General features: G+C 43.8%; 1 protein-coding gene across 1 annotated transcript in view; it reads right to left on the bottom strand.

Moving 5' to 3' along the window:
• Kcng3 (potassium voltage-gated channel modifier subfamily G member 3) overlaps positions 1-13,643 on the bottom strand; it is a 46,316-nt gene extending 32,673 nt beyond the window's left edge. Inside the window, exon 1 of the mRNA XM_048353046.1 lies at positions 12,879-13,643. Coding sequence (XP_048209003.1) covers positions 12,879-13,510 — 632 coding nt within the window. The 5' untranslated portion in view covers positions 13,511-13,643. The remainder of the gene's footprint in view (positions 1-12,878) is intronic.
• Between the last annotated feature and the right edge of the window lie 10,106 nt (positions 13,644-23,749).

Genomic DNA, 23,749 nt, shown 5'->3' with positions numbered 1-23,749 from the left:
AGGGCCAAAAGTCAGCAAGCTTCTCAGCTGACCAGTCAGGTAGCAAACGTTCCATACAGTTTCTACTCCAATTGCTCATTTCTGCTGAAGTCATGGGAAAGCTGCCACAGATGATATGTAGGAGAATGAGCATACTTGATTTTTGTTTCAACATTTTATTTTTGCCCATGCTGAGGTTTGGACAGAGACATATGCTTACTTGGCCTAGCTGAGCCTGCTTAGCTGGCTCTCTACCACAGGACTCACATCTCCAACCCAACTTTTTGCTGGTTATTTCTGGAGATAAGAGTCTGATTTAAAAAAAAAAAAAGTCTTAAGACTTAAAAAAGACTTAAAAAAAAAAAGGGTCTGACTTTGATCATTGATCCTCTAGACTTCAGCTTTCTGAGTAACTAAGATTACAAGAGCCACCAGCAGCCAGCTGTTCCAACATCTTAAAATGGCTCAAGAGAGCTGGGAATGTGGCTAAGTGGTAGAGTGCTTGCCTAGCAAGCATGAGGCCCTGGGTTCAATTCCTCAATACCACATACACAGAAAAAGCCGGAAGTGGTGCTGTGGCTCAAGTGGTAGAGTGCTAGTCTTGAGCAAAAGAGGCTCAGGGACAGTGCCAAAGCCCTGAGTTCAAGCCCCAGGGCTGGCAAAAAAAAATGTGTAATGATTCAAGAGCCACATAGAAAATCAGACAGTTCATGTGCAGACCATAGATTACCCATCCCTCCTCCAGAACACACTGCTCCTGCAACACAGAATACAGGGGACTGGTCAGAGGTAAACCTGGCCAGTTACATATCTCTACCTAGAAAAAGAAATCCAACCACCACAGCCTAGGTTGACATGGTGATTAGGACTTGGGAGAGTCACTTGGTAAAGTCTTCGAAGTGAAGCTGGATCCTGGAGACTTCTGTGAGCTAGCTGAGGAAATCACTCAGCTAACAGTGAACCTGAGTCTAGCACTTCATACCCAGGCCCAGCTGAGCCTGTGAGTGTGTGAGTGTGAGTGTGTGTGTGTGTGTGTGTGTGTGTGTGTGTGTGTCGGTCCTAGAGCTTGAACTCAGGACCTGGGCACTGTCCATGAATTTTTGTGCTCAAGGCTAGCACTATACTATTTGAGCCATAGCTCTACTTCAGGCTTTTTGGTAGTTCATTGAGATAAGAGTCTCACAGACTTGACTGTCTGGGCTGACTTTGAACTGTGATCATCAGATCTCAGCCTCCACCTAACTGAGCATTTATTTATTGTTATTTATTTATTTATTTTTCTTTCCCTCCCCCACCTAGCGATTAAACTGGTACATTTAGGGAAACCACACTCCCAGCACATAAACTTCTAAAATTAGCCAATTATGTCTTTTCAAAACTCAAATTCAGCTACAAATCCAAAGTGCAAACCATTTTTGCTTTAAAAAAAGAAAAGAAAAGAAAACACAGCTGAGTGCCAGTGGCTCATGCCTGTAAACCCTAGCCACTCAGGAGGTTGAGATTTGAGGTTTGTGGTTCTAAGCCAGCCGGGGCAGCTGGTGAGGCATGGGGGGAAGAGAGAAGACAGGAGACCAAAGGGAGATGGGCAGATGAAATGAATGAAGGAAGAAGGGGAGGAGGAAGAATATAGTCATAATATTCAATGCATATCCTATGAAACTAGGAAAACCTACAAGAGGGGTTGGAAGTAGCAGAATGGTGAAAGGGCTGATATCAATCAAGAATGGTAAGCCCTTTATACCATTACTTAAAGATAATAAAAATGTAAGTTTTTTGGAAAAAAGACAGTCCAGGCACAGTGTCTCATACTTATAATTGCAGCTACTCTGAAGGCAAAGATTAGGAATATTACAGTTGTAGGCCAGCCTGGAAAAAAAGTCAGTGAGATCTTCATCTCAACAAACAAACTGGGCCTGGTGGTCTAGGCCTATAATCTTAGCTATGCCCTAAGCATAGATAGGAGGACCATAGTCTGAAGCAGGCCCTGGAAAAGAGGCATGAAACCCTATCTGAAAAATAACTGAAGCAAAAAGTGCTGGGGTTGTGGCATCTATCAAGCAAGTGCAATGCTCTGAGTTCAAACCCCAGTACCCCTCTTTCCTAAAATTAGAAGGTGAGGATGAAGTGGTAAAAAGCCCTAATTTAGATTAGCAGCACTGAGTGAATAAAATTTGTAAATAATTAAATTTAAAAACATGTTCCTTGAGTTGTAGCTGAGTGGTAGAGTGCATGCTGAGACATGAATGAGAACCAGGTTCAATCCCAGCACCAAAAAAAGAATAATAGGGAAGAAAACCCTAAACTCTCGGGCTTTGGGTATAGTTCAGTAGCAGAACACTTGGCTAGCGTGTCTGAAGTCATAGGTTCCATGCTAAACACCAAAAGAAATAAAACAACAGGGCTGGGGATATGGCCTAGTGGCAAGAGTGCTTGCCTCGTATACATGAGGCCCTGGGTTCAATTCCCCAGCACCACATATACAGAAAATGGCCAGAAGTGGCGCTGTGACTCAAGTGGCAGATTGCTAGCCTTGAGCAAAAAGAAGCCAGGGACAGTGCTCAGGCCTTGAGTCCAAGCCCCAGGACTGGCCAAAAAAAAAAAAAAAAAAGAAATAAAACAATAACAAAAAGAAGTGACCTTCATTGGTGCATCTATCTGGTTCTTCATGATCTACATGCCTCACACTATTCTCATGGCAGTCAGCTTCCTTGTTCTTGCTCCAACACAGCAAAGACACACTCCCCTCAGGGTCTGCACTTCCTGTTCTGTCTGATGGGAATTATCTGGCCCAGCATCCCCATGGCTGCCTACTGTACCTGTCCAGGTCCTTGTTCAGATACTGCCTTAATTAGTAGGAAGGCTCTTCCTGGCTGAGCTGCATAGGAATACACTGTACACTCTTCATTATCCCACTGCACTGCTTCTCAGCCATTCTCAGCCTCTGGTAGAGGTTTACTGAGTGGATTGTCTTGAAAGGAGACTCTGTTTTGTACCATAGCACGTAGAACACTTCCTACCATAGTCAGTGCTCAATACATGTTGAATTTAATAAATGAATGAAGACCCAAAAACACAACTTGAATTTTTTTTTTGCTAGTCCTGGGGCTTGAACTCAAGGCTTGGGTGCTGTCCCTGAGCCTCTCTGTATTCAAGGCTACTGCTCTACCACTTGAGCCACAGTGCCACTTTTAGCTTTTTCTGAGTAGTTTATTGGAGATAAGAGTCTCACCGACTTTTCTGCCCAGAATGGTTTTGAGCCAGTGTCCTCAGATGTAAGCCTCCTGAGTAGACAGGATTACAGGCATGAGCCACCAACACCAGCTTGCGATTCATTTTTTAAATTATAATCTGTTCATAGGCCTAAGACAACTTATACATCTCCTCTCTGTTACCAAAAAGGAAAACACAAACCAAGCAGGATAGTGCATGCCTATAATCCCAACATTTGGGGGGACAAGGCAGGAAGAACATGAGTTCCAGGCAGCCTGTAAACCCTGTCTCAAAAAAAAATTGTTATAGGGCTGGAGGCATGACTCAAGTGTTAAGGGCCTGCCTAGGGAGCACAGGCCTTAAGTTCAAACAGACAGACATTTGTATGGTTCTTTCATGTGTCATTTACTTTAAAATACATACCTACCCATGAGCAAGGGCTATGTTGAATAGAATTGCATAGAATTTCTGTTCTCAAAGTGTTTGTAGACTAAAAGGAAGTTAAAACATACTCACGGGGGGAGGGGGGAATGAGGGAGGAGGTAACAAACAGTACAAGAAATGTACCCAATGCCTAACGTATGAAACTGTAACCTCTCTGTACATCACTTTGACAATAAGAGGGGAAAAAAAAAAGAAAGCAATTGTCATCATGCATGGAATGAGAGATATAGATTATACAATTGTAGATATATCTCTCTATAAAGCCATGAAATGTATATTTATATATAATCATATGTTTTATGTATACATGTAAAAAAAATTGATAAATACCAGTAACAACAACAACAAAAAACATACTCACAAGCCACGCCTGGATTCCTAGCTACTGAGAAGGCTGAGATATGAGGATCATGGTTCAAAGCCAGCCTAGGCAGGAAAGTCTGTGAGACTCTTATCACCAATTAACCACCAGAAAAACTAGAAGTAGAGCTATGGCTCAAAGCAGTAGAGTGCTATCCTTGAGCAAAAGAGCTCAGGGTCAGTACCCAGGCTCAATGTTCAAGCTCCATAACCGGAAAACAAACAAATATACTCAGAAGCAACAAGACAAGCTTAGAAAGTAAGAAGGGGCTGAGAGAGGGAAAGATAAAACTGAGGAAGTTCAGGCTTTAGTTAAGGATTTGCTCTTCATTCTCTTTTGACTCTTACATGGACTATCCCAACTTATCAGATCAGGATATAAGACCAGAGAAGGGCATAGCGCATAAACTTCCCAGCCTCATTAACTCCTACCTCCTGACTCTGAATCCTGGTTCTTCCATCATAGCCTTTTCCCTCTAGCATGCACTGCCTGAGAAAGTCAGATAACAGACTCTTCATCACACCATTACCTTGGCTAGCCAGTACAGACAAAAAAGCTAAGGGGCCCTTATCATACACAGACTAGTTATTCATTTAAGTGAATGTAACTATTTCAAACACACCAACAGAATCTGCCAGTTCATGAATGAATTAATTCAAACACAAATGTTTTGCTTGTTGCTTTATCTGACTCATCTGTTCATCCAAAATGCTTGTCCTTTCCTAGCCATTCATTGAAGATGTGCAGCATGATTTATAATCTTCAAGTGTACAATTAAACTTTACTACTTAAAGTAGTATGATGATGACCTGACCAGAATGCTTGAGGCCCCGGGTTTGATCCCCAGCACTGAGGCACAGAAACACATACACAATCAAATGGATGGTAAGAAGCCTAAGAAAGGTAAAAATAAAGCTAAGGAAGTTTACCTCCTAAGAATATGGTCTTTATTCCTACATATACACAGGTTATTGCAGCCATTACTATCATCTCTAGGACAGACACTGACTAAATCAATTATGGTATCTGGGTACCTGTGTGTGGCTCATATCTGTAATCCTACTCAGGAGCAAGAGAGCTAGAGGATCACAGTCTGAGGTCAGCCCAGGCAGAAAAGTTCACTAGACTCCACCTCCAAAATAGCCTGACAAAAGAAGGGCTGGGGGGTATGGATCAAGTTGATAAAGCACCCATTTGACAGGCATGAGGCCCTAAATTCAATCCCCAGTTAGCCAGGCACTGGTGGCTCACATCTGTAATCCTAGCTACTCAGGAGGCTGTGATCTGAGGATCATGGTTTGAAGCCAGCTTGGGCAGGGAAGTCCATGAGACTCATCTTCAATTAACCACCAGAAAACTGGAAGCGGCATTATAGCACAAGGTGGTAGAGTGCTAGCCTTGGGTGAAAAAGCTCAGGGACAGCTCCCAGGAAGCACTGAGTTCAAGCCCCATGACCAACTTTATGATCCATACATACAATACTATACAAATAGTGATAAGAATGAGAAAAATATGAATTGATATGGAAAGAGTTCCAAGATATGTTAGGAAATAAAAAGATCAAGTTGCTGAATGATCTGTTACATCTGTATATGACCATGTACATGTCTGTATGTACCTGGGCTATTTCTGGAGGGCTGCCCAGCACCTTAGGAGTGATGGGATTGAAGAAAGAATATAATATTACCTTTTCACATTATAGCACATTTTCCAATGAGAAAAGTTTTCATGAAAAGTATATAAATAAGAGGAAAAATACTGAAAATGATTTGCTTATCAAAAGGAAAGGGGAAAAAAGCTCTTTGATTAGAAATACAACATTGACAAAGCGAAGTTTCCATAGAATTCTAAAACTGGCAGCAGACAAAAAAACCCTGTACACATTTAAAAGAAACAGTCCACTGTGAAAGAATAGGATTTAACTGAAGTTTGGGTTATGTTCAATCTTATCAGAGATCTATTAATTACTGACTTCTGAAAGTAACCACTTTATCTACAGAGTAAAAGCAGTGAGACATTCATCTTCCATTTCAAATACTGCTTTTTATTTTTAACAGACTTCAAAACCTATTGGACTTATGTAATATTGAGCGCAAAGGCCATGGAAATAATATAATTGATTTTTAAATTTCTATCACCTGGTGCTTCATTTTGATTATCTAAATGGTCTTAGGGTTACACAATATAACAAAAATTAAAGATCAAAACTCTCACAGGAAGCAACTTTTAAGATTTCTAAAGAACAGATCAAAATTTATCACAAGACTGTATATGCTGAAGAGATTAAAAAAAAAAAACTCCAGAGAGAATTCTTGTGCTGAGACTGACTGAGGGAACAGAAGTCCACAGGCAAAAGGGCCCACACAATAAAAGGGTAACTACTTTATATCTGACTGGTCTTTCAAAGGTTGAAACCTGTCAAATGCAAGTAGAAAAGAGCAACTTTAATTAAGTAGGAAGCAATGCTTGGTATATTTTGGGTTGTGTGTGTGTGTGTGTGTGTGTGTGTGTGTGTGTGTGTGTTTAGATAGGATCTATATAGGTTTGCCTGTCCTTGAACTTGGGATTCTCCTGCCTGTCATACCCCAACCCCCACTAAGTCCTGGGATTACAGGTATGTGCCAAGACATCTGGCTGATGCTTAGCAATTTGGGGGGGGGGGGGGAAGAGAGAGAGAGAGACAGTGCGGGCTTGAATTCAAAGCCAGCATGCTGTTCCTGAGCTTTTGTGCATAAGATTAGTACTCTATTATTTGAGTCACAACTCCACTTGCAGCTTTTTAGAGGTTAATTGGAGATAAGGGTCTCACAGACTTTCCTGCTCCACATAGCTTCAAACCACAATCCTCAGATTTCAGCCTCCTGAACAGCTAGGATTACAGGCATGAGCCACCAGGACCCAGTTTAATGCTTAGTAATTTTATAAGATAACTTGTCTATATGATAAAGTGCCAAAAGAGAATATTAATCTTATTGACAATGTCAGAATAACAGAAGCCAGTGGTGCTGATAATCCTAGCTACTCAGGAGGCTGAGATATGAAGATCATGATTTGAAGCCAATATAAGGAAGAGAAGTACTGTTTCACTCAATAGCTTCTCACACTTTCTTAGTCCACTGCTATGGTGTGGAAATTGAATGTTCCTCATAGGTCTGGCAGGTGAAAGAAATTATATGAATTTCTTCCTAGTTGGAAGGAAGCTAGGTCTACTGTGGGCATGCCCTCCTTCCTGGGCCCCTGGCCCTGATGTTTCTTTTGCTTCCCAGATACCATGAGGTAGGTGTCACCTTCTTAAGCCAGATGCTCCCACGACAATGTGCCCTGTAGCCACAGGCCCAAAGCAACAGAACCAAGCGACCATGGACTAAAATCTCTGAAATCTGGCTCAGGCAAGCCAAAATGAACTTCCCTCCTTTTAGGTGGATTATTTCAGATATTCTGTCAATGATGGAAAGCCAATACATCCTGTTAGAACTGTGGATTTGAATCTAACCTGTTTATACTATCTCTACTGCTACTTCCCTGTATCCAAAATCCAGTCCCTTGCTTGTCAGGTCTTGAAGCATCTTCAGTTGACACCTCTGTCCATTATCTACCCAATGAGTGGTGTTTTAATACATATCAGACAGCTGGAGGCATGGCTCAAATGGTAGAACTCATGCCTAGCAGGTGTGAAGCCTCGAGTTCAGAATCTACTACCACCAAATAAGCAACACACAAATAAATGATTCTACCACTAAGGTGGTTCATGCTGCAGTCTTGAGTTACAATCTCGAGATGCAGACCTCCTGTTCATGTGGAACAGTGCCAGCCTAGTAAGTGAAAAGCTGAGTTCAAACTATAGTGCCACCCAAAAGGAAAAAAAAAAGAAAGAAAGAAAGAAAAAAGGAGAAAGTAAATTTTATGGGGCTGGGGATATGGGCTAGTGGCAAGAGTGCTTGCCTCTTATACATGAAGCACTGGGTTCAATTCCCCAGCACCACATATACAGAAAAGGGCAGAAGTGGTGCTGTGGCTCAAGGGGTAGAGTGCTCGCCTTGAGCAAAAAGAAGCCAGGGACAGTGCTCAGGCCCTGAGTCCAAGGCCCAGGACTGGCAAAATAAATAAATAAATAAATACATACATACATACATACATACATACGTACGTACGTACGTACGTACGTACATACATACATACATACATACATACATACATAAATTTTATGTGTTTTTGTTTTTTGCCAGTCCTGGGTCTTGAACTTAGGGCCTGAGCACTGTCCCTGGGTTCTTTTTGCTCAAGGCTAGCACTCTACCACTTGAGCCACAGCGCCATTTCCAGCTTTTTCTTTATATGTAGTGCTGATGAATTGAACCCAGGGCTTCATGTACACAAGGTGAGCACTTTACTACTAGGCCATATTCCCAGCCTTGAGAAAGTAAATTTTAAAAAGAAAATATATTAGAATCTTTTCTATGCTTCAAACTATCCACAGGCTTCTATGTCATGCTTAGAAGAAAATCTAACCTCCATGGCATGCAGACATGGCCTTAGTCCATTGGCTTCCCTCTAACCCCATCTTGCACATACTTGCACTAAATTGTAGGCCATAGGGGCTTTCATTCTATCCTATAGACAAGACAAGCCCATTGCTATCTCATGGTCTTTGCACTGCTGTTCCTTCTGCCCATAATACTCTTCCCTCCATCTTGCCATGGCTCTTTCTTACATTTAGAACTCAATTCATGTTACCTTTCACAGTCTGAAAAAAAGATTTTTCTTTTTGTGGTACTAGCATCAGAACCCAGAGCCTCATGTTTGTAGTAGCCACTCTACTACCTTAGTCATACCTCCTGCCCCACAATCTGGAGTTCTTATGTTTGCTTATTGTTTTGTCTGTCACTCCATCCCACTGACAACAGCTGGATGTCTCCTTGAGAACAGGAACCTTGTCAAGAAACTCAGGAACCTTGTCAGGAAACTCTGTACCCACTGTGCCAGGACAGTGCCTGGCACAATTAGGCTGGTTAGAATTCATGATCCTTTTTCAATCATCATGGGCTTTTCTCTCAATAAACAGGTATTAAAGTGTAACTACTAAATTCTAGGAAATCGCAGTTGTCTCAATGAAGTCTTAAATTAGAGAATAAAGTATCTGCAACTCATAAACAAGAGCTAATTTATCATATCATATCATATCATATCAAACAAGGGCTACTGCAGTTCTTCAAATCTTCAAAACAGGGAGACCTCTACTGCCTTACTCCAAACAGCTCTTCAAACTACGTAACAGAAGTTGTTTCTGACCAGTTTTTAATGTAATATGAACACAACACATATCCATTGTTCTAGAACATTTTTTGCCTAAAAAGATGCAGTCATAATAGTACAGGAGCATTTACCTGCCTTTGAGGGCTTTTCATCTAACCTAGCTTAGAAGCCAGGGTGTGTTTATATGAGAGAATTGCTACCACACTAGAAAGGCTTTTATAGACACCAACTAAGTACAAACAAGCAATCTCTCAAGAAGTTGGGGAGAAAATATCACATCTGGTAGCACAGCAGTAAAAGCTTCCAAAGTAAAAGAGAACCCAAATTGGGCTTTATCGATGATCCAAGGGCAGTAAGCTACAGATGGTATAATAAGGAACACCAGGTAACTTGGGAACTAGTAAGGAGGCCAGATTGGATAAATGGGAGGCTGCAGGTGGAAGGGAGCACTCCCCTGTTCCTGGAAGCCCAAAATCAGCCCCTGAATTCTGTCTCTTTCCAATGTTCAGCAGACTCCTCTTACTATGTCCCAAAGTTGTCATTTGTTCCAGGTTCTCACAACCACAAAGCAATCCAAGCTCTCATCCCTGCCCCTCTGCAAAGATCTTCAACTTCATTATCTGTTTCCTTGTGTTCTATTCTGCAGTTCTGGAAATGGAACCTGGGGCCTTGTATATACTACGCAAGCACTGTCCTAGAGTTGATACTCAGCACTTGATTTTTTGAGACAAGATCTTGCTATGCCACCCAGGCTGTCCTTAAACTTTCCTTCTTCTCACCTCTGCCTGCCAGAATTATAGATGTGTGGTACCACACCTGGTTTCAAACTCATTTTTCCTGTGTCCAATTCTCCCACTCTTTCCAACCACGATGTACACTTACCACATTCATTACTTTACATGCATAACTTATTCAGGCCAAAAGCTATAAACCAAACAATGGCTGGACACTGCAGCAAAATAAAATGATTCTCTTTTCTCTAGTGACCTCTCACTCCACCACAGGATTCTACTTCTTAAACGTAACATACAAGTTTCATGTCTATGCCCTTGTCACTCCTTTTCCTGAGAAAAGACTCCTGATTTTTTTCCCCTCAAAGCTAGACACACATGATCCTGTAGGTTGCATAAACTAGCTTATATAAGTGACACCCCCTGCCAGTGATGGACAGTGAACAACCTCCCAATGATTGCTTATTTCCACCACTCCCCGCCCCCCACATAACCTGAAGGCTTTCTCAGCACAACTCAACTCTTAGATACACTGTGCCTCAGAATCTCACATCCACTGTTCTCTACAATAAGTTACAACGTCAACAGGGCCTTGAACACTACGGATGCTCAAAAGATTATTGCAAATGACAATGGCTGAAACCAAGACCTGACTGTTAGGGTGCTTGCCAAGAAGGTTAATTGAATTGAATTGAATTAAACTATAGTTAAACTGCAAAACACCCTGGAGGCTAAGGAAGGAGTTTTGGCTTTCTTTGGTGGATCCCCAGTCAAACAATCAGAATGTTTCAGAAAGATTAATTCAGCAACAACAAACTGGCAGAGATTGAGAGGTTTAGGGTCTGTTTTAGGGAGGACAGTAAGGTGCATCCTCAGTAACATATGGCATACGGGGTATTTAGCCAGCCTTTGGTTCATCTGCTTGGGACTACAGATACTGGTTTTCATATACTGAAACTCAAGAGAGGAAGCTGAAAACTGGGCCATTAAGCCAAGAAAAACATGTATTTGCCTGAAATATCTGGGTATCTAGGAAACAGTTCTGACTTGAATAATTATATACATACATAGATATGTATACACAGATTAAGCATTACTCTCATCTTCCTCCTTCATTTCTACAGTCTCTCTCTTCTCCACCTCCCACTTCTCCCTAGAATTATTATTCAGCTCTCTCATTTCCTTCCAAAAGCTTTACATTAGTGATTTCCAGGCTGTTCATCCCCCCCCCCCAACTCCTCTTCCTCAAAAAAAAAAAGATGGTTTGTGTATTTTGGTTTTTGCTTATACACTGGTTTAGCCAACCTCCTCCCTCAATGTCTGACCTAATAAGAATTCTCCTGTTCCCTTTACTTAAACAAATCAAACCTTCTCTAGCCTTAGAATTCTAGTTACTAGTGAATCATTGCAAGGCCAGTCATCTGTGGTTCCCATCTCAGAGGAAAAAAAAAGGACACTAACTTACTTAGGTATACAAATTAATTTCACTGTGATTTTGGAGTACCAAACAAGTAATTCTTATCTGTAAATTGAAAACAGAGCCTAATATGCTAAACAAAATGAGTTTCCTAATTTATTTCTTTTCAAAGCATGTATCTTAGGTTTCATGCCAAGATGGCAGAACAGTAATAGGCTCTGAGGTACTAGACAATTTTATTTACTTCGTAGATTTATACAGAAATCTTTACACCCCCACAGGAAGAATATTATGTAGAAGGAGTCACTGCAATTTCAGAAACACCATTTCTAACACACCCATGCATATCAGGAGATGACAAGGTACAACCTGGAATTTAAAAAGTGAGTGGGGATTAAACGTGAATGGAGGGGGGAGGATCTTAACATGTTATCAAGCAAAGGTAAAAGAGAATGTATAATTTGATTTTTGTGTCCAAAATGGCTGTCTCTCTTGAAAGTCCAACTTTAGTCTGCTGATTCCTCCCACCAAATATGCAAAATTAAACTCACTTGTACTAAAAACAGAAAAGTGTTATCACCATTAAGAGAAGTAAGCATGATCTTAGGGAAGATTAAAACATTTTCCTTGTTTCCTAATGAAGTAGAAAGAAAAAATATATATCAACTTCTCAAATATTGCTTCTGTAGTCGAGCAGTTTCGATTTATTTTCCCCTCCAAGGACATATTTTTTTTTGTGGTTGTCGTTTCTTCTCCCCAACCCCCCCACTCCCCATAGTAAAGACCCTCTCAATGTCACAGTGTAATAACTTTTTGGCACCAAACGGTGATCAGGAACTTGACTAACTCTATCCTTTGTAGGAAGAGAAAGAAAAGAGCACAGACATCCATTATTCAGAATCTATCGTTAAATTAGCCTCCTTTACTATACGCAATTCCATTACAGCACACATTATGCCGGGGGCAGGGTGTGTAGATCGTGTGGGCAGTGCCCTGCAGGGCCGCATTTCACCAAAACAACACTTCATCTTTCCTAAGACCACCAAGTATTTAGTACATATTTCAAACTGCTCTTGGCTCAAGGTGAAATGACTGCAATCCTGGCAATAAAAGTTGAGAGAAATCTAACTAGTCGGTTGCCATTTGCTCCCGAAGTAAAACTCCCAACTATGGGGAGCTCTGTACATCTGTCTGCCCCTTCCCCACGCCTGGCTGTTTCACCCTCCAGATGTGCATCTGACTCATAGGCCAGCGGGACTTCAAGGCTGGGAAACTGAGCTTGGGGTGGGGACCGATGCGTCCCTCGGTGAGCGCGCTGGGGGACCCCATGGGGCACCAAACCAGCCTGGCAGACAGGACGGAGACCGGACGGATGGACGGACGGACGAACGGGACGCACGGACGGGACGCGACAGGACGGACTGGAACGGGCAGAGAAGCAAGTGCGTCCTACCCGGAGGGCTCCCTCCCAGGGCCGGCGGAGTACCTGCTCCGGTCATCCAGGCTGCGGTTGTCGGCGGCCGCGGCGCGCCAGTCGGGCAGCGTGCTGGCGCACAGCACCACCATGGACACGATCACGAACACCACGGACACGCTGGCCAGGATCTGCGCGGCCAGCGACGACGTGGGCTCCTCGAAGGTCCGCCGCATGCGCTCCAGCCAGCGCCTGGAGGGAGCTGCCTCGGCCCCGGCGGGGCGCGCCTCATCGCGGCCCAGCGCGCCGGGCTCGTCGGCCGAGTAGAAGGTGTAGGTGTCGGACATGCGGTCGTCGAGGCGGCGCTGGCAGCAGTACTCGAGGTGCGTGCCCTCCAGGCCCCAGTAGATCATCTCGTTGTAGAAGGAGAGCTCGCACATCCGCGGCGCGAAGCGCAGTTTGCCGTGGCCCCGCACGTAGAGCAGGATGAAGCCGAAGGCCTCCGAGTGCCGGTCGAAGAAGTACTCGTTGCGCTCGCGGTCGTAGTCGTCGCACACCTCGAGCACGTCGCGCTCCGAGCGGCAGCCGTGCAGCCGGCTCACGCGGCGCAGCGGGAAGTCCTTCAGCAGCTCCCGGGCGAGCGAATACCGGGCGCCGCCCACGTTCAGCACCACCGAGGCCGCCCCGCTGCGCCCGAAAGTCATGGCTAGCCGCCCCGGGGCCCCGTGCACCCGAGGGCTGCGCCTCCGCCCCCCGACCCCTGCGCGGGGCCTGCGTGCCGCGGATAAACGGGGGAGCGCGCCGTCGGGGCCCGCTCTCCCTCGGGGCTCTGCTGCTGCCCGGCGCCGCCTCGGCAGCCCAGTGTCGCCGCTAGCGACGGGTCCCGGGGCGGGCGGGACCTGCGGGTGGCCGGGGAGTCCCCTCCGGCACCAGCGCTGCGCCCCACGGGCCGCGTGCCAAGCTGTGTCCGCTCCGCCGCCCCTCGCGCCCAGGGGTCGCCCCCCCTCCGAGGCCCGGCTGGTCCTCTCCAAGGCGGCGGCGCCGACCTCCCCGGAGAGGCGCGGGCACCGAATCGGGGAGAGACGCCGTGGGAAGGCTCCGACTCCCCACCGGAGCTCCCTCCGGCCGCGGCTCAGCAGCCGCCCCGCCGCCGTCCAGAGGCGAGAGGCAAAGTGAGCGAGCTCGGCGGCGGCGAGGAGCCGGCTCGGGGCGGCGGGGGCGGGGCCTCCCTCGCCGTCCTCCTCCTCGCCTGCCCGCTCCGCGCGCTCACCTCCCTCCGCCCGCCCTCCCGCGCCCGCCTTCCCGCACCTCCCCGGCTCGCTCGGGCTGGGATTCCCCAGCGCCCCGCCCTGGACCTCGGGCTCCCCGCCTCGTGACGCCGTGCGCTCCCGCCCGCACAGGCCAGGAGGGGTCCGCTAGGCAGGGATGCGAAGTGGGAAGCCAAGCCCCGCCGCCCGGGCGTCCCCGGCCTCGTCTCGCCCCGGCCCATCAGGATGACTAGGGTAGCCCCCCCCACACCCCAACCCCGGGTCCTCCCTCCCCGAAGGGAAAAGGAAAAGGGAGGCTTAAGGAGTAGTGCAGAGGTGAGGACTGGGGTTCGGAAAGGTTTTGGGTTTCTTTTTTCCAGAAACTGTCCGTGTCCTCCGGCCTCGGAGTCCTCCCCAAAGGCTTTCTACAGAGAAGGCACCCCAAGCTGGGGCTTTTCCTGCTGACTGGTGCTTCCACTCCCCGCGCGGGGCGCCCCACGTGCGGCAGCGCGCGCGCTCCGAGGGCGGCGGTGCGCCCAGCCCCCGGCGAGGTGCTGAAGCGCCGGGGTCCCCGCTTTGCCCCGAGGTCCTGTCCTAAGAAGGCGCCTCCGTGTATCGCGCCTGGACGCTCTCGTAACATTTCCCAGGGCGTGGGGTGAAAATCTGGAGAGCATCGCCTTTTTCACTAGCCACCGCCTCCCCCAGAATTGCTTTCGTTGGCATCCTCCTTTTCCTGATGTCTCGGGCTCCCCTAATCCCCGTGCACCCCCGATCCGGCTGCAGCATAGGCTCCTCGAGAGGGTGAAGAGCCCCTTAAACCTCCACGGAGCGAACTCCCCTTGGCTGTGGCTCGATGTCCAGGGAGTGGGTTCCATTCACAGCTGGGATCATTCACACGACATCCGACACACTGGCAGCCCAGCCCGCCAGAGCAGAACCAGGTGAGTTATAAAGCAAACTATATTAGATACCAAATAAATACTGGAAGAAAGAAGAATGTGGGTGGAGTGGGTTGCCGTCATCTGACCAACGGAGTAACCAGGCTGGTTACTGGGAAGGATTCTACTTTCCCCTCCACTTTTCCTGAAAGTGTAGGATTGTCGCGTGCCCACTAGAGGTCACCATAAAGAGTTATTTATTTATTTATTTATTTAGCCCTGGTTCTAGTATGGATTCTTCAGTTAAAAAAAAAAAAAAAAAGAGGCAGACGCCTGGCAGTTGGAGTGCTGTGTCTGACAAAGTCACTCTGGGTGGTTCTTAATGAAAACCTTTGTAAGTTGTTTATCCCTAGACTTGGATAATTTGTCTTAAAAGCACTTAATGTGATTAAAAGCTCAAAAAAAAAATACAACAGTTGTTTATCTGCTAAATAGCTACTAAAGAAAAACATCCCGAAGGAAGTGAATTCAAAACCGAATGAAAGGAGGTAACAGCCATGAATTGGCAGAGTGAAGAAAGAAGCAAAGGATTTCAAGTAGCAGAATCTCGGATGTGGAGGATTAACGTCTGTAAAGAAAGCTAATGCATTTGCCTGGCTGAAACAATGGAGCGCTTTGCTGCAGTATGTAGATTTCATCCTGGAAGCAAAGGGCTCCCTGAAGCTCCAATAACAAATAGCTTGGTGAAAGCTTTATTTCTGGAAGATGCCTCCTGGGTTATTCTAAGGAAAAGGCCCCTTTAGCAAGCTGGGAATGGAAACCCCACCCCATGTTAGTGAGAAGGAAGGTCAGTTATGAGAAACACAGATTTGCAGGTCTTAGTATTATGTTTGTCACAAGACACAGGGATGGAGGAAAGTTTGCAGGGGTGTGAACCAGAGATGCGCCTGGCTTCATCCCAGCAAGAGCCAAGTTTTTAAAAATACATCCTAAAAGTATCACAGTCAGCAGAATAACCATTGGGTCAGTTATTTCTTTGTAAATTCTCGTATTTATTTCCTATGCTTTCTATCCTAAAGCCCTTTACAGTCCGTTCATTGAAGCTGTTGAAAAAAATATCTCCTTTTAGATTTGAGCTTACGAAATAAATGAATTTGATGACAACGTAAATTGTGTATAAGTATATATTCATAAACTTTCTTAGAAAGATAGATGTTTCAAAAGTAATATTCTTATTTGATTTTTATATCATTAGCCGCTGCTGCTGAACAATATCCAAATCATTTTCTTAAATAAAGACTACAGAAAGATGGAGAAATGATTGGCTTGTCTCAATATAATCTGGTTTAGAAGACATTCTTAAAAAGCAATTCTAGTCCATTGTTCTTTGAGATGACTATTATGTTGAAAATAACTACATCTAAATTCTCCTCTGGATTCTGGGTGGCATTTAGGGTCTTCCTATGGAAGTACTTGTAATGCATTAAAGGCATCAGCCTGACTTCTAGAGTTTGAAAGAATCTAAAGGTTTTGCATCAAATGAATAGGCTCCTTTTTCTAGAGAAGTAGCAAAACTTTAGGATGTGGCTAGAAGTTGCTGGAGATTGCCCAGCAACAGCATGACAAGAACAAGGCTAGAACCACGTCTTCTATGTCCAAAATCTGGCACCCTTTCTCCAGGGTCTGGATTCCCCTCACAACCTTTCCCATTTCTCTGCCCTCCCACTCTTCCCTACCTCTGGCTTTTGTACAGTGCCACAATACAGTGCTTCTTCCATCTCTTTTCATTAAGGAATTCTCTAGTTTGAAACCTAAAAGGACTGTGCAAAATCTACAGCATCTACATCTATATAATGAAGTCTGAATTGTCCAGCAGGGCCTTCCCTGGATTTCAAACCTTGCTGCATAACTCATATGCTGAGTGACCTGGAGCAAGCTCCTTAACCTTTTTTGTCTCTGTTTTTCATTCACAAAATAATGATGCTGCCCATGCCCAAAGTGTGGTATGAATATTAAAGGAGAAGATAGGAGGGTGACAGGTAGCTCAATGCATGGCACCAGAAAAATTGTACTTCCATGTATGCTTCTGCTAATGCAAAATAGGCAGGCCACAATTTTTTCTCTTCTGGGTTCTGAATAAATAGAAATTATATAAGTGAATTGATTTGACTAAAGATGTGACCAATCTCAAATAAGTAACCTGAACTATCAGCTCTGGGCTAAACACAGATTCTTCTGTTATCTGAGCTATATGACTGGGTATGCCTGCCCCAAAGCTTTAGAAACAGAAATATCCTGTGGGCACCTCTGTTCTGAAAAGCTTGCTTACTAACTGTCTGTTGAACTCTTGCTCTATTGTTAATATATATTGCCATGTTAACTTATATTGCCATTACATTAGTTTATTTTCTACCCTGTACAAAATCAGTGAATTCTTTTAAAAGGCATCTCCTTCTTCTGGATGTGGTGGTTTGTGACTATATTCCAGGCACATGCAGTTTAAGGCCAGCCTGGACCACATGGTGAGACCCTGACTTAGAAAAACAATATCAGAGGCTGGGGATGTGGCCTAGTGGCAAGAGTGCTCGCCTCCTCTATATGAAGCCCTGGGTTTGATTCCCCAGCACCACATATACAGAAAACAGCCAGAAGTGGCACTGTGGCTCAAGTGGCAGAGTGCTAGCCTTGAGCAAAAAGAAGCCAGGGACAGTGCTCAGGCCCTGAGTCCCAAGCCCCAGGACTGGCAAAAAAAAAAAAAAAAAAAAAAAAAAAGAAAGAAAGAAAGAAAAAGAAAAACAATATCAGAGATGGAGATGTGGCTCAAGTGGTATAGCATCTGCAGACAATTACCACCAAACACATAAAAAACTAATAATAACAATAATAAAATTAATTTAATTTATTAAAGGTAAATAAAAGGGCTGTAATCCTAGCTACTCAGAAGGCTGAGGTCTGAGGATCGTGGTTCAAAGCCAGCTTGGGCAGGAGAGCCCCTGAGACTCATCTCCAGTTAAAAACTAGAAAACCTCAAGTGGTGCTATGGCTCAAAGTGAACTAACCTTGAGTGAAAAAGCTCAAGGACGGTGCCAGGCCCTGAGTTCAAGGCCCGTGAAACTAAATAAATAAATAGGAAACTCTTTGAAGCTGGATATAGGAGGTGCCTCCTGAGCTATAGTTAGACCCTATCACAAGAAGAGTGAGAAAAGAGGTAGGGAGCGAGAGAGGGAGAGAAAGAGAGAAAGAAGTAAGAAAGAAAAAGAGGGAGAGCTCTTTGGATGCAAATTTAACCTGTGAGTTCTCTAAATTCATATAAATGACTTTTAGGACCTAGCTCAATGTGCACTTGTTACACCTGTGTTCAGGGATTGTAAGATCCTATCTCAAAAGCAAAATAGGAATGAAGCTAAAATGGTAGAATGATTTCCTCATCAGGGAAAGACCCTGAATTCAACACCACTAAGAAAAAGAAAGAGATTTTTAGTTTGAATCCAGGCCTATAATACAACTATGTGAAAGAATTCAAAATCTTATCTCTAAAAATAATATTAATTAATTAGAGTATATTATTACAAAGTTTCAGGTATGCAAAATGCATTAAAAGCCAGGTAGGTGCCTGTGGGTTATTCCTATAATATAATCCTAACTACTTAGGAGACTGAGATCTGAGGATCATGGTTCAGAGCCAACCTGGGCAGGAAAGTCTGTGGAACTCCTCTCTCTAACCAGCAAAAAAACTGGAAGTAGGGGTGTGGCTCAAGTGGTAGAGCACCAGCCTTGAGTAAAAAAGCTAAGGGACAGTGCCCTGACTTTAAGCTCCAGTACACACACACACCTCAAACCACCAGCCTCCTAGCCTCTGCCTCCCATTTGTAGCTGAGAATACAAGAGTGCACCATTATACTTACCTACTTTATTATGTATTTTAAATTTGCTAAGAGGATGAACTTTAAGTTAAAGGCTCTTATCACTATCATCATCATTATAAATAAACAAGTAACAGTTGGAGATGATGTATTTGTTTATCACATAAGTTATGATAATGATATAACAGATATATATTTATCCCCCAAGTTATTAAATTGAATATATTAAATATGCACATATATTTATATAATAATCACACCTTTGAAAAGTGGTTTTATATTATTTATTTATTTATTGCCAGTACTGGGGCTTGAAATCAGGGCCTGACCACTGTCCCTGGCTTCTTTTTGCTCAAGGCTAGCACTCTACCACTTGAGCCACAGCACCGCTTCTGGCTATTTGTATATATGTGGTGCTGAGGAATCGAACCCAGAGCTTCATGTATATGAGGCAAGCATTCTTGCCACTAGGCCATATTCCTAGCCCCAAAAGTGGTTTTAAAATACCAAAAATAAATTTTAAAACCTTCTGAAGTATTCCACACTGAAGTAAGAAATATATGTAGAAGAGCTGGGTACTGGTGGCTCAAGTCTGTAATCCTAGCTACTCGGGGGCGCTAAGATCTGAGAATCATGGTTCTAAGCCAGCCCAGGAAAATCAACTCTTATATCCAACTAACCAGCAAAAAAGCCAGAAGTTCAGGTATGGCCCAAGTGGTAGAGTGCCAGCCTTCAGTGAAAAAGTTAACAGACGATACCCAGACTCAATTCAGGCTGCAATACCAGCACCAAAAATTAAAATTCCAAAAATAATATGTAGATGAAAAGTATATGCCTACTCACACACATGCTCTCTCCCTGATGTTCTAAAAATTAGACTGACAAAACACAGGTTGACAAGAAAAAAAAAACAGTTTATTAACTTTTATCTCTGGAACTCAGAACTTACATAGCATCTTTTTTTTTTTGGCCGGTCCTCGGGCTTTAATTCAAGGCCTGCGAGCTGTCCCTCCCGGAATCTCTTTGTGCTCAAGGCTAGCACTCTACCACTTGAGCCACAGTGCTACTTCTGGCTTTTTCTAAGTAGTTTATTGGAGATAAAGAGTCCCACAGACTTTTCCTGCCTAGGCTAACTTCAAACCTTCAAACCTTGATCCTCAGATCTCAGCCTCCTGAGTAGCTAGGATTACAGGTGTGAGACACCGTGCCTGGTGTTATATAGCCCCCTCCCCCCCTCTCTTTCTGTGTGTGTGTGTGTGACAGTCCTAGGGCTTGAACTCAGGGCTTTTTCACTCAAGGCTGGCTACATCCTACCACTTGAGCCACACCTCTCCTTCTAGCTTTTTGCTGGTTAATGGGAAATAAGAGTCTCATATTTGTCTGTTTGGGCTGGTTTTGAACCTAGATTCTCAGATCTTAACCTCTTGAGTAGCTAGGATTACAAGCCTGAGCCCATCTTATATTGCATATTAACAAAGAACAACGAATTTGTAGAGAAGTAACAAGACAAAGAAAAGAGAAGATGAGCTTTTAGGAGTGGCAAACTATGGGGCAATAAACATATGAAGGAAACTAGTGGAAGATAAGGGTTTTCATGAGGTATGCTGTGGTTCCTCTGGTACCATCCTTGGGCTGATGAGAGTCTAGGGTATCTCAGTGATTGAGACTCTTCCTGTCCCTCCAGGTAGACAGGTAGAAGAAGTCATGCTTCACATTGGCCTTCAGCTCAAAATAATCCTAAACCAAAGTGGCGTATTTTGGGGTGGTATGTTCAGCTCCTATCCATATGGGATGGTAGCCATTGTTGCATTTCCAGCCAAACCACCCCTAGTGCTTGGGCTTTATTACATTAACTCCTCTGAGCTATTCCAGCACAGAGAACACATTCTTAAAGTTGAGCAGCCACTAGAGGGATGACTCATCCCCATCTCTCACCAGTGTCCCATCTGTTTTTTCTTCTCTAGGACACTTTATGCTCTTATGAAGCAGAAGTAGCACTCTGCCTGGAATTTCCAGGGTTGCGAAGGTCATTGTACAGTAATTAATAGCAAAAACATCTTCAATGCCATTACAGATCAGCCCTCTTGATAGTCACCAAAACCTCACTCCCATCCCCATTCTCCTGCTGTAGGATTGGAATGACCTTTCCCCACTCCTCATTCCTTGCTTCATGTAATGACTCAGGCCTTTCTAGGTGGCACCATGCACTCAGCTTCCCACAAAAATACTCTTATTTTTATTGTCATTCTACAGATGAAGAAGTGAGCTTTCAGTAAGTCAGATGACTTGCCCAGTGTCTCACAGCTAGATAGTAAGTTCTGTAACCCAGTCCTGAAGCCCAACATGTAGACTACCTTCCTTCATATGCTGGCTTACCTCAGCCTTCCTTTCTGTGGAACAGCAAGTGCTGCTGGGAAAGGAGAACAAGTCAGGTGATATCAGAGGAAGCAATCAGACAAATCTGGAATTGAGTCTTTATACACAATAAATAACCTTCAAAATGTCACATTCATATCCTGAGAGATGTAGGGTGAGATGATATTTGTTGAAATACTGATATTTGTTGAAATACTCAGAGGTTGAGCTGAGGGCATAGCTTAGAGGTTCAGCACTTACCTAGCATATGTAAAACCTTGAGGTTGATTCTCAGCACCACCAAAAAAAATAAAAATAAAGAAGTAAATAAAATAATAATCAAGGGCAGGAACAAGTGGGTATATGTATATCTGAAACTAAATGAGTTCATCATTGTTGAAGCTGGATAATGAGGACTCTTTATAGCCATCTGAAATTGTCCACAATAAAATTAGCCAGGCACTGGTGGCTCATGCCTGTAATCGTGGCTACTCATGAGGCTGAGATCTGAGGATCAAAGTTCAAAGCCAGGGGCTGGGAATATGGCCTAGTGGCCAGAGTGCCTGCTTTGTATACATGAAGCCCTAGGTTCGATTCCCCAGCACCACATATATAGAAAACGGCCAGAAGTGGCGCTGTGGCTCAAGTGGCAGAGTGCTAGCCTTGAGCAAAAAGAAGCCAGGGACAATGCTCAGGACCTGAGTCCAAGCCCCAGGACTGGCAAACAAACAAACAAAACAAACAAAGTTCAAAGCCAGCATGGGCAGGAATGGCCATAAGGCTCTTATCTCCAATTAACCACCAGAAAACCAGAAGTGGTGCTGTGACTGAAGTGGTAGAGTGCTAGCATTGAGCTGAAGAACTCAGAGACAGTGCCTAGTCCCAGAGTTCAAGCCACATGACTGACCCCAAAAAAGTAACTAAATAAAATTAACAAAATTAAATATGAAGACCTGAACTTCACTCAAGCCTTTCTTCTGCTTTTTATTTATTTACTTCTTTATTATTATTTTAGTTGCTGCAGATCCAACCCAGGGCTTTTGTGTACTAGGCACATACTTCCCCAGTGAGCTCTACCCTGAACCCCTAAGCTTGTTTAGTTTTGACTATTGATGATTGTTCTTTCAAATGGACCTGATGCCTTCTTTCATAATATCTACAATGGAAGGCCTATTCCAGTTTCTCATTTCCAATTTTTTTGGAAGCACTGGGGTTTAAACTCTGAGCCACAAACTAGCTAGACAAGTACTGTACTACTACTTGGGCCATTCCACTGGACCTTTTGTGTTAGTTATTCTTATGATAGGATTTCACTGTATTTCCAGGCCCAACTGACTTTGAACCTCCTGTATGTGCTTACCTGTGCAGCTGAGATAACAGGCGTGCACCACTGCTTCAAGGCATTGGTAGAGATGGAACCTCAAAAACTTTTTTGCCTAGGCTGGCCTTAAACTGTGATTCCCTGATTGCTACCTCTCAAGTAGCTAGGATTATAGGTTTAAGCCTTCATACCAGGATAATGTTTTTAAATCACATACCTGGTGTTCTAACAATTTAACACCAATAATTTATCCTGAGAGCCACAATAACTGCATATTTATTTCACAAAGAAATGTCTCATTGAATGTATTTTGATAGCAAAAGTCTAGAAACAAATGTCCATAAGTTAGGATATGGGTTATTTAATAATGGCACATCTATGAACCTAGTGATGTTGTTTATACAGTCATACAAAGCCATTTCTAAGCCAAATTGCTAAACAAAAAGCTTAGACCCTGAGCTGTACGCCAAAATATATTCTCTTAATCACACACACACGCACAGAGAGAGAGAGATAGAGAGAGAGAGAGAGAGAGAGAGAGAGAGAGAGAGAGAGAGAGAGAGAGAGAGAGAGAGAAAGCAAGGCACGAGAGGCCTGTAATTCAGCCATTTGGGAGGGTAGGATCAAAAGTTCTCAGCCAGCCTGAATAGCACCTCAAGATGCCCATCTCAATAACTAATACCAATAAAATTAAAATTAGGTGATGATATTTCTGAAAGGATTTATAAAATATACTTATAGGCAGTTGTGTTTTTAGTAAAGGAACCAGGAAGGTTAGGGTAGGCATAAGACCTACTTGTTACTAGTTATTATAAACCCTTATCCTTTTTTTTTTTAATCACATGCAAGAATTCTCTTTCTGAGGTTGGGAATGTGGCTTAGTGGTAGAGTGCTTGCCTACCATGTATGAAGTCCTAAGTTTGATTCCTCAGTACCACATAAACAGAAAAAGCTGGAAGTGCTGCTGTGGCTTTGAGCAAAAGAAGCTCAGGGACAGTGCCCAGGCCCTGAGTTCAAGCCCTAGGACCGGCAATAATAATATTATCTTTTTTAGAAAAACGTCATTATATTCAATGTACATTACATAAATATTGAACTATATAACTTGAGGGTAGGGATGGAAAGAGGAATAATGGGGGAGAAAGATGGAAAAAGTGACATTGATTGAGGTGTATTGTACTCATAACCTATCTTATGGACTTGTATCCTCTTCGTACAACTGTTTAACAATTTTTTTTTTTTTTTTGCCAGTTCTGGGGCTTGGACTCCAGGCCTGAGC

The sequence above is a fragment of the Perognathus longimembris genome, chromosome 8 (genome assembly GCF_023159225.1).
Source record: "Perognathus longimembris pacificus isolate PPM17 chromosome 8, ASM2315922v1, whole genome shotgun sequence".
Taxonomy (NCBI): Eukaryota; Metazoa; Chordata; class Mammalia; order Rodentia; family Heteromyidae; genus Perognathus; species Perognathus longimembris.
The sequence above is the reverse complement of the archived record's forward strand: the minus strand, read 5'-3'. Positions and strand labels throughout refer to the sequence as shown.